Genomic DNA, 11,708 nt, shown 5'->3' on the forward strand with positions numbered 1-11,708 from the left:
AAGGTTTTTAAATCTGCATCAGTAAAAATTCCCAGAACAGAATACACAAATCTGTCATAGCAGCAGTTCGACATAAATAATCTCTTTTGGGTGAGATGTGAGCCTCATGTATCAACTGTGCTTTCAATATGGATAGCTGCACTTTGGTAGGTCATTTTAAATCATCTTTTAGGCCGTTAACTTTCTATAATGTTGTAAAGAGATGGTGTTTTTTGATGTACATTGGCCTTTAGTTGCTTATATTTTACTTCCAGCAAACTTTCAATCACATGTACTCACTTTATTGGCAGTGTCCCAGTCCTGAGACTTTCATCTGGTAAAATGAATTGAGGCTATATGAAACCTTAATAGAGGCGGTACAAGTGAATAAAAGTTTGTACAGTTCCAGATTAACTTAAGGTCAATTTGCATCAACTAATTTCCATTTTAAAGTCAACTTTGTTTCATTTGTAACCACATTTTATATGTGTTACAAACTCACTGTCATCAGTTTTGATTCCAGTGTGCAGAAACTTATTTTCATAATTGTTACTTGTTACAATGTTGACATGAAGTCACTTAATGTGAAACAAATGTTACTTTGTGATGACACTAGCAGTGTATGAAGGATGGCCACCAGGTGGGAGTATAAACCCAACTATCTCCTGCAGAGCAACGTGTTTATGAGACTTGAGTTCTGGCTGTTTGGCAGTCAAGTTTGGAGTCTAAATAACCTGCTACAGTAGATCACATACTCAGTCTTGTAAACACTAACTGTGAAGGAAGGATGTATGTTTGAGATGCTCAAAGTGGTGCCTTTATAGCAAAGATCCGGCTCTTTAACACGTCTGTCTGTTATTGCACGGTGTGTATTCTCTCAACTCGGAGAAGGAGGGGAGTTGGCCTCCTGACGGGGTTGGTTTTCAAAATTTCTGGGTTTAGTTTAGTATAGTAGAATGTTTCAAATTCTGGGAATAAGTTATGTGGGATGGATTTGTGCTTGGTGGAGCACCATTAGTATATGATGTGTGTATGTGTTGGATATGGGTGTGTGTGCTTCCTCTGGGTCTGTGGGATTTTGGCCCATAATTCCTGCAGCTCTCAGGTCACAGCTCCGTTCTCACGCACATATTTGGCATTCCTTCCCCGACATGATTACCATACACCTTCCACTCTGGGTTTGGCTACGCAGAATATTTCCATCATTCCCGAGTGGAACTGGAGCAACGTTCCAGAAATGAACAACTCACCCCACCACCCCCTACTTGCTCTTCTTTATCCCACCCCCCACACCCCGTTTCCCTTCCACCCCACTGTCTCCTCCTTATACCACCCCCCTCCAGCACAGATTCCTGCTGCCTTGCAATAGGAATCCTCTGGTACAACCCTTTTTTCCCCCTGAGTCAGCTGTTTGTGTCTGCCGGCATGATTGGGTCATTTGGCAGCGACATCTCTTCAGTGACCTCCCGCTAGGATAGGGAAGGAAGGGGAGGGATGGGGGGATAAGAGCAGGATAGATGAGAGGAGAGGCAGCTATGAAACTCTATCTCACTACTGCATGTTTCCCTTCCACTGTTTTGTCTGATCCTTCATGCTGTGTATTCATGGCAAAACATTATTATGTGGAGGTGACTGTTGATTTTTGCACAACAGTTGGAGCTCAGCAGTTTTTGAAGGGTTCCTGAGTGAGGCTGGTCCATCTTTGATTTATATATTTTTAAGTGATTTAATGTGCGAGAGTCAAGCTTCAGTGACTTCTTACTTCAAAAACAAGAGCTATGAAAACTACAGAATGCAGCTCTATTAGAAATATGCTGGTTTGATTTGAAAGTGTTGCACGGGTCGAAGAGCTTTGAAGTGTTGTGGAAAAATGCAGAATTTCATAGTTTCGCAGTAGCTGTCATACCTGGTGGGAGGAAGAGAGTAAATTTCTTGCCATTGCATGACAGTCTGCTGTTGATACTTGCTCAAATCTATTATGTAGTGTTCTAATCACTTTGAAGCCAGCTATGGCTGCAACTAAGTGAGTTCCAGTAGCAATGAATCTGTCTATTACTTTTTCAGTTAGTCATTTTTTTCTTTTCATCTATAAAATACGGATAGAATCTATCATGGTGGATGCAATTTCATATCAAAACATTTATATGAATTCTTGATACAAGTGAGAAGTTGTTCATGGATAAATTAACTAGAGGGCAATGTTTGTTTTTAGGTGATTCATTGAATTAAATACCTAAAACATTAAAAATCCCTATATTACCCTAAATTAATCCTGCACACTGAGTGATTGCAGTATTGCCTAATACAACTGATATAATTAAGATAATAAAGGGATAGCTATCTTGCTATGAATGGTAGGGGACAAGTTCTGACATTGCCCAACAGTACTGTGAATCACAGTTGCTCAGAGCCAAAGGAAATGGCTTCAGATTGCTTGTTTTGTTTCACCAACAGTCCAGTTTTCATATGAAGCAGAGAAAAGACCATTAACCATTCATATTTCAGTAGCTGGAAGAAGCAAATGTTGGGTGTTTTACCTTAACACATGACATAAACCATTATTATTTTTTTTTTTTAGCAATCAACCAATGGATCACGAACACCAGCTAACCACACCGGACGCCTCCGTTAACTCTACAATATATCCCTTGACAGAATGTTGTGAATGTGAGGAAGCAGTTTAAAGAGGCTGAGAGACACGGGGAATGTTTCTGTAAGGTTTACTGAGTCGAGAAAGACTGCCGCACACAGAGCTGAAATAAATAAATGAAATAATTTTATCGTAATAATTATAGTAACCATCATAGTAAGATTGCTTATTTAGGGTTTCTGTCTTCTTTTATATATATAATATATATAACTTTCAATAAATTGTTCCCTTTAATATTTTTTCTCCTGTGTGTATGCAATGAGACTTTGGTTTGTTCCACTGAATGTCCTGGTAGCAGCATTCTGTATCCACGGTATCGCACAGGAGCATCATCCCCTGGGTCGTTTCTATAGCAATGCTAATCGACAAGGCACCCTCCCCGCTGTGCTCGCCCCTGTGCTCGCCACCCTCTGCACGTATAAGCTGAGGGTGTAGCGTCCTCGGTGGGGGGGGGGGGGGGGATAGGTGGGAGGGCATGGTGTCAGGAGGAGTCGTGAAGAAGGTCTCCAGTTGTCTTTGGTTGGTTGGTCGTTTGGTTTGCGGTGATTGGCTGGCTGTTTTTTGGTGCAGCTTGGTTTTTATACATTCTAGTTCCTAAAGCTTCAGTCCCTGCGGTGAGTTGTCACGGGTTCATGCAGGGACTGGATGGTCCCTTTGCGGAGTCCCTTGTGATCCAGCTTCACTCATGGTTGTTGGTGCACTCACCCACTCACACACACACACACACACACACACACACACCCACACACACACATACACACCCACACACACACAGGCAGTCACACACTCTGATGCACACTTCCTCGTCTTACAAACATGCATTTATTCAGTAAGCCACTCACTCGATCATTCCCTCATCCATCCTGCCGGTCATCCCACAGTCTCACAGGTTCCCACCAAATTTAGCAGTGAGACAAATAAGTGCGTCACATGTCAACAATCCATTATTAGTCCTTTTGATCTGTGCAGATCATTCTATCCCTTTGCCCACTCTGCTGTTTTGCTGTCTTCTCCTTCCTGTTTTCCCTTTATTGGTAGGCTAAGCACCCGCTCTCTTGTTCAATCAGTCTTTCCCACCCTTGTTCTCTCTCTGTATGTTCCAGTTGTAATCCCATACTTGACATTGTCCAGCTGGTCCAGAACAGGAGACATGAAGGCCTTGTGGTTTTTGTGGTTGTGGAATAAAGGCCTTCGCAGAGCCTGGGACTCTGGCTGCCCTTCAGGTTTCCTGTCAGTGTTTCTGGCCTATGAAGGGAAGCAGACCAGGTCCAGAGAGCTTCCAGCGATGAACTAGAAATGGTCCAGTTGTCCAGTTAGGGAACTAAAACTCAGAGGAATGATCACTGACAAAGGGGCTGTAGTGGCAAATTAGTAGGTGTAAAGCTAAACCCCGTGAATGATTCATCAAGTTTCTGGTCAATATTTGTCCCAACACAGGGAGGTGTTCAGTCGTGTGCGACAAAAGAGATGACTGGGTTAGCTATTGGCAGGCTCAGGTCAAGGCTTTGGATGACAAGACAGTGGGTGCTAGCGTTAGCCACTACTAGCGGGGCCCAGTAGCACGCACCCGCTTGCCCCGCTTGCTGACCGTGGTGAAGCGGAAGGGTGTGGTGAGGTCGGGCTGCTCCCCAGGTGGGAAGCGCTTCATGAAGTGTACGTCCTGCTGGTTGGGGAGCGTGTGGGGGCCCCGGCGAGGACGGCCTCTTTTAGTGAAGCCCACATACCAGCCTGTGTAGCGTGCTGACATCAGAGCTGTGTAGTGGTTTTCAAGAACCTTTTCCACAAAAACGCAGTCTGCACTTCGATTACTGGCCTTCTGAGAGAGCAGAGAAACCACAGGTAGACACACACATACACACACAGGGGGAGAAACAAAGAGAGGCTGGTCAGGAAACTGTAAGATACTATGATATTCTTGGCAATCGTGTCTCTAAAAGGAAGAAGTCTCACCTTTCCTACCAGCTTGCCGCGCCGGTTCATGCACAGGTAGAAATTGGTTTCTTTGCCCCGGATTCTCACCTGGCTTCCAAAGGTGTCGGCCTCCACTACGAGCTGGGCTTGTGAAGGGACAGACAGAGGGACAGACAGACATTAGAGCCAAAGCATTAAAGAAAAATACAGTCTGAATGTGACTGTATGTGAATGTATGTGTACAGTCTGAATTTCACAGGTTTTTTAGGTTGTTTCACATAAATACTAGAGGTAGAACGATCAAGGTAACCAAAATTTAGAGCCCACTTAGTTTCATGTTGTGTGAGATCACTTGCCATTGCAAAGAGCAACATTTAAGCTTACATGAACAAACCCAACGCCAAATAGCGTGGCAGTAATTGTGCAGATTACCAGCCACCATTAAATCAGATTTGCCTTTAAACCAGATAAGGAATTCTCACTGAATCACGGTTTTAGGATTCATAGTTGCTATTAAATGTGCTGATAAATCACAGACAGATGTAAATGTCTCTGGCTGGACAGATGGTTGTCAGATAAGCCTGGTCACACACATGGATGTGAGGCCGCTGACCACAAATGGGCCTCGTAAAAAAGATAACAGCCAAGAGTAGACGGAGCACGGTGGGCTGAGAGGAGCGGGGGAACACTCACAGACTGAGTGTCTGCGATACTGTTGTTTTCAGGTTTGTGCATGTGCTTCTCCGTGCACTTGTGTGTGTGCAGGTGCATGCACGTTCATCCTTCCAGGCAATACCGTTTCACCAACTACACATCTTCAGAGAGCGCTTGTGCCTGTTTAAAAATAAATCCCTAAAATGGTTCCTACATGACCTTAGTCAACAAAGGGGTCAAGAGAAATCAATACCTCCCTCCCTCTTGCCCTCTTCCTCTCTCTTCCCCCAACTCTCCTCTCGTCTCCCTTCTGCTCCTTCATGTTTATACCTTCATGCACCCGCCTCTTTTTTGCTTTATTTATTCTGTCTCTGCTCTTGGTTCCCCTGTGTAATACCTCACCGCCGTAGTTGGTCAGTTTTGGGTGGATTGTTCCGCTTAGAAGTAATATTTGTCAATAAACAGACAGGCTTTCGCATCTATGGTCCCATCTATGGCTTGAAGTGGTGTGTTAGCATCCTGACATGTTTGTGAATGGACGGGATGTGGAATACGAGCCACCGCCGGAGCGCACACAGAAATATGAACTCTAGCTTTATGGCTTGGCTTTCTTCTGCCCATTGATTCTGTGTGGTTTAAGAATGGGTTAGACATCATTACAGACTGAGAAAGGTGGAGAGGAAGAGGGGGTGGGGGATGGACAGAGGGAGTGTTAGAGGATGAAGGGAGGGAGGGAGAGGAAGCCTGCTGTTTTAAATCCAGAGGAGACAACAGGGAGGATGAGAAATCAATGGAGGGATCGATGAAGGAGATGAGTTTCTAACACTCGGTCCGACACTCTACCTGCCAGGCTTCTCCCGCTCACACTTTTTTTCACTAACACCTTCTCTCTCTCTCTCTCTCTCTCTCTCTCTCTCTCTCTCTCTCTCTCTCTGAGTCAGCAGCCAGTCGATGAGGTCTTTGTACTCCCAAGACAAGCTCCACTGCCCCTCTGCCAAAGCCTGGGGAGGCGTGTGTGTGCTTTTGTGTGTGTGCCTGCACAGTTGCATTCTGTATCCGTTCATGCATTCACTTGGTCAACCTTCAAGTCTTTGTACTTGCAGCCGTTAGTTGGTGTGAGTGTGCATGTGTGTGCAAGTAGGCATCTGATGTTCATACACATGAAGTTAAGTGTTTGCCTGTGTTCTGTGCGTGTGTGTGTGTGTGTCTTACCATATTTGTCTCCATCTTCTCCTCGGGCGCTGATTCTGCGTCCCAGCACCTGGACGTGTTTTCCGCTGGTGCGGCTGTAGAGCTGGTAAACCCGGTGGTGTCGCCGACTCATGGTGTCTCGCACCTGCGTCTGGTTCTCCACATGCACGCTGAAGTTGACCCCATCCACACCAAGTACCTGCTGGGAGCACACACACACACAAACACACGCCAAGGCAGACACACACCCCGAGGTTGGCACATACACACACACACACACACACACATACACGGATACAGAGAGTCATGAACAGGCTTGGAAAAATCCACGTACTACCAGTATACAACTTGTCTAATATGCTGTATGATCACTCTTTGCCATGCATGCAGACTCTCACCTGTAATGGATTGCACATCACCAGCAACATCTGGATACATCTGGAAAAAGTAGAAACAGATGAGTTTAGAAATATGTAAGCAAGACTGAATGTTGGAAGAGTCATGCGTGACACCATCATTTCCATCTCTTTCTTCTCTGCCGTTCTTTCTGTTCAACATCTCTTTTCCTTATTGGGTGATTACTCACACTGGTGGGTGTGTGGCTGGCACAGCGATTTGACATACAGGCAGGCAGATGTCCAGGGATCGGCAGACAGACAACACCCAGAACAGTGTTTATCGTTACGCTACCAGCCTCCTGTCCAAACCCACTTTCTGACCCGGTTGTGACTTTTGCCACACCAAAATCTGGCCTCCAAATGACCTGATTGGACCGTGGCGAAATGGCAAACATGCCGAGACAACTAGAACATGTTTTGGTTTGGACATCTAAGGGAATGGGCGGGCTTAGTTGGCTGCTCTGTGTATGTAGACAGCTGGGCTGGACTACAGGTGTACACTCTGCTGTGATGTGGCTTTGGAGAGCAGCGGACTGTGGTTACATTTAGAGATGCTATGAATAAGTGAGAACATGAGCTACTAAAATGCGAGGAAATGTGATTTATGGAGGAATCAATTGGTGGGGAGTAGCTGTGGTGATGCAGCATGCAGAACTAATGTGTGTTGTGCATATGAAAGTATAACTTAATGTCTTACGATGTACTTGGCAATCTGGACTGTTAGACATTTCTGATTGAAACAACTGGTTAGATTTACAATTAAAATTCTTCTCACATTATCACATTGCTTAATTGAAGTTAAGACCTTGACCTTGGACGTATCAAATGTTATTTACAGCTTTAGTAAGGGAGTGATTGTGTTGCGCAAAATCTGCTCTGGCAGTCCTTGAACTGCTCTGAATTAGTGGCTGAAGACTTGATGAAGTTCAGAACCAAGCGTGTGGGCTGGAAAGCAATTCTCCGAATTTTGTCTTTCTCCACCTCATCACTTGCTATCTCTCTGCATGCCTCTTCTCTCTATGCTCCTCTCTCTTTCTCTGGCTTGTTGTCCTCCCTATCTCTCCTCTACCTTATCTCTTCCTCCCTGTCTCTGTCCACTCTACCTTTCTCCTATCATTCCCTGCCTCCCATCTTCCTTTATGTTTGGAGTTAGCAGGGTGACTCCTCCACACTGTCATGGGCATGCACACAGATGTGCAGATGTGTGCAGGGTGTATCTTTGTGTACAGGAGGAGCAGGCAGCTGACAGCTGGGCCAAAGCAAAGACGCACACGCTGCTGAGAGAGGGAGATAGCGAGCGGAGAAAGAGGTAGCCTGAAAAGTACACAAAGGGATAGGAAGAAGGCAGGACAGGGGAAGGTGATGTAGGAATAAATAGAGGGGAGATGAAGCAAGAGAAGGCTGACAGATACTAAAAGAGGTGAGAGATAGAGAAATAAAATCAGAAAGACTGGGGAGATGTGAAGGAGGAGAGCAGGTCAAAAAAGACTGCTGTTACATCTTGAAGGACGGAGGAGGAAAAGTGGCAAAATGAAAGACAGTAGTGTGACCGCAGAGTGTGGTCTGGCGTGAGAAGTAGACAAAAAGATAAATAATGGGAATGAAAGAGGAGGGAGTTCAACTCATGCACATCATAACATGCCACTGCCTCTTCACACACACACACACACACACACACACACACACACACACACACACACACACACACACACACACACACACACACACACACACACACACACACACACACACACACATATACCAACTTTTCCCTCTTTCTCAACATTTCTTTCCCATAGCTGGTGTGTTGGCCCCTGAGTCGCTCTAATAGATGCAGATATCCCGGGCAATGCAGTTGAGTGTTGGCCCTCACATTTTGCCTGCGCAGCCGAAAAAACCTGAGCGCCTGTGCATTGTGAGGACTCTCAGCTGTTAAAACACCACAGCTGCACTGCCGCCGAGGACACTGCAGGAAAAGTGCCTCGGCACTGGATTCCCCGCTCCCACAAAAACCACAGACACTCCATATTATGCCAGCCACAGAGAGAAAGAGAAGGAGAGAGGAAAGAGGGAGACAGGATCAGCCGGGGGTGGGGGAGGGATGAGAAAACGAGAGAAGAAGAGAGCCCTGAGTAAAAGTCGGGGAGAGTAAAGACAGAAGGAGGTATGGAGAGAGGGAAAGCCCGGTGCGCCTTGGCCGGCTGCCAAAACAAGCAAGGGTCTGACATCATAAACCTGCGTCCCAGCAGATCCACCATATGGAGGCTGCGGTTAGACTAGCAGGCCTCAGCACCGAGGACTGGGCAGCAGCACGGAGTGAGAGCGGTTGGCCTGGTGGGACTCAGCATGGAGCAGCGGTTTCAGCTGTGTGTAGCAGTGGTTAGCGTGGTAGGCCAACACTGGAGCAGTGGGCTTCGGCATGGTGCAAGAGTTTCAGATGTTCAGCAGTGGGCCTCAGTGAAGAATAGTGGTTAGGCTAGTGGGTGTGTGAGTGGTATCAGCAGTAATAAGGCCTATGGTGGAGAAACAGTTATGGAAGCACAGGGCTTTGACATGGAGCTGTGGCTTTTCAGAGAAGAGCAGTAACAGGTTGTTGTGGCAAAAGGCCATTTGCTTCACTTCACTGGCTGAGGATTTTTGGTATGATGAAGCTGGTAAAAGTGAAGTGTCTGTGGTAAAACTGATAGGAAAGAAGGAAATGAAAGAGAGGTGATTGGATCTGAAATACCTAAACTGAAACCAGCAGACTAAACAGTGAGACTGCTCCTCCTCAGATACTGCCAGGGGCGCCATCATTCATCAGTTATTAATTCATACTTTTTATCTGAGCGAGTATCTGTGGAAACACGGGGTATAGGCAAGACAGGAAGACAGATGTAGGCAGTTAGGTGGGTAAGTGGAGAGAGTGTGAGGGAGACAGACAGAGAGAGAGAGAGCGAGTCACGCAGACACCAGCAGCAGCAGCACACACCCTGTCCAGGTTGTGCGAGGAATGAGAGGTATCTGGAGATGACTGCCATCTGGGAGAAGTACAGCCGACACAAAGAAAGAAAAATAAATCCCTTGGCTTTTAACAAGACACACCTCAAATGGGCAAACTCAAGCCCCTTGAGTCTGTATCCTCCTCCCTTAGATTTGCTCTTGGCACTTTATCATTTTCCTATCCCACTAGATAAAGCTGGTGTTATTTGACTCAACTTCTGAAATATTTTCAATCTGGGGGGAAAAAAAAGCGTTTTCTTGGCGATGGGAAAATGGCCTTTTCTAAGACAGCTTGGCCATCCCTGAAGTAAGTGCAGATGGTGATGGAGATGTTTATGGCAGGTTTTATGAGTAACAGGGCCCTGACTGTGACCCAGTGACCCTGAACTGTCAGCCAATCAGAACAGGGCCTTCCATGGCATGTTTTCTATGGGGACTGATGAGGAGTGATGTAATTGTTAGACACTGCAAACCTCCTCTCCATCATCTTCATTTGTGTCTAGGCCTGTCATGAAACTAGTTTAAACAACTGGGAAAACCAGATAAGACCTGAGTGAATAAATAAGATTATTACATGATAAAGTGATAAAAGTGACTTACAAGACGGTCAGCGTGGAAAGAAGGGACCACATTGCTTCCCCCCTCCACTATGGAATTTGGCCCAGAGACAGTCTCCTCGCTCGGTCTGAGCCAGTCCGACAGTCCGCAGTGTTCCTCTCTGTGTTTTGAATCCGCTGGATGTTGTACAGAGTCAAAGAGTCAGCGGACACTCCCGTTGGCATCGGCGGCGGTGTGCCCCGGTTCCCCCGGCGTGGGTAAATGTGCGGGCACGGGCGATTTGGGGTGTGAGGCTGGTGTAACTGTGCCACTGTGACCGCCGGGCAACCTCTAACAGCTGTCCAGACCAGTGGAGAGACGGATAAGCGGGGGGGGGGGGGGGCAAAGGGGGAAGGTTAGGGCTTTAAAGGCTGCGCGTCCCCGACAAAGAGAGGAACAGGTGAAAGCGCGCTCTCGCAACACAGATAACCAACTCCAATCGACCTCGCTGACCCTCAGAGTGATGCTCGGCCCTCTGGACAGCTGCGGTACGTGCGTAATCTTCTGCGTAATCCAATGCGTAACGTTTCAGCGCAACAGCGAGCTTCTGGTCCACAACCGGAATTATGTAGTCGGTGAGATGATAAAAGAAAGTGGTGGAGTGTTTGTTCCGGCACAGACAGGAGCAAGAGGCAGGCTTAGTCCCAGCAGACTAGGGTCAGGAGCTGTTGGAGGTGGGCTACCTGGGCTGGCTGATGGAGCAAACGGCGAGCTGGAGACGGGGGCTCTGCGGGCGCAGGGTAATGCAGGGCGGCCTCGGTCATGACTGCGCCCCCACGCTGGCTCAACGGGTCTGTGGCTCAGGTGACACCGACCAACAGTGTCTGACAGTGAGGGTGATGAGGTCCCGGAGTGGTCCAGCTCAGAGGGGTATATGGAGAGTGCTGAATGAGAATGGGAGGGGATAATACAGGGGAAAGAAAGACGAGGCAGGGAGGGGTGGCTGGAGAGGATGGGAACAGCTGTGACTGGGTGGCGGACTCAGCCACCCGCGACACCGCGAGGAAATAACAGCCACACTTTGCACCTGATTTTCCGGACTTCCCCGCTCGCCTCAGCCGCTGGTTACCGCCTGGCTGCAGTAGTCCTCCTTGCGCCCTCTCGACACAATACCAGCCAAAACACAGCACGATGACATCACCTCCAAAATGTTTGAAGGGGGAAAATGCAATCCGATCTTTTTATTTATTTTTTTAAACGTAGAAAGTTTAAGCAGTTTCCGTGAAGGGGGAAAACACGAAAGTCTCCTCGTTCCGAGAAAAACGAACTCCGCGGAGTACAAGAGCAGGAGTCGAGCTCGCCAGTTTTTGAAGAAATAAAAGTTAAAACGGGCGCACTGGAAACGT

The 11,708-nt window shown here is 47.0% G+C and overlaps 1 protein-coding gene across 1 annotated transcript; it reads right to left on the bottom strand.

The window, feature by feature from the left end:
- Positions 1-2,665: 2,665 nt before the first annotated feature.
- Positions 2,666-11,031, bottom strand: fgf18a (fibroblast growth factor 18a). Its single transcript, XM_070962252.1, has 5 exons — positions 10,366-11,031; positions 6,784-6,823; positions 6,407-6,587; positions 4,580-4,686; positions 2,666-4,445 (listed from the first exon to the last, which is right to left on the bottom strand). The coding sequence occupies exons 1-5, from the start codon at positions 10,395-10,397 to the stop codon at positions 4,173-4,175; spliced, it is 633 nt and encodes a 210-aa protein (XP_070818353.1). The 5' UTR covers positions 10,398-11,031; the 3' UTR covers positions 2,666-4,172.
- Between the last annotated feature and the right edge of the window lie 677 nt (positions 11,032-11,708).

This window comes from Chaetodon trifascialis, chromosome 5 (assembly GCF_039877785.1).
Source record: "Chaetodon trifascialis isolate fChaTrf1 chromosome 5, fChaTrf1.hap1, whole genome shotgun sequence".
In the NCBI taxonomy this organism is placed as follows: Eukaryota; Metazoa; Chordata; class Actinopteri; order Chaetodontiformes; family Chaetodontidae; genus Chaetodon; species Chaetodon trifascialis.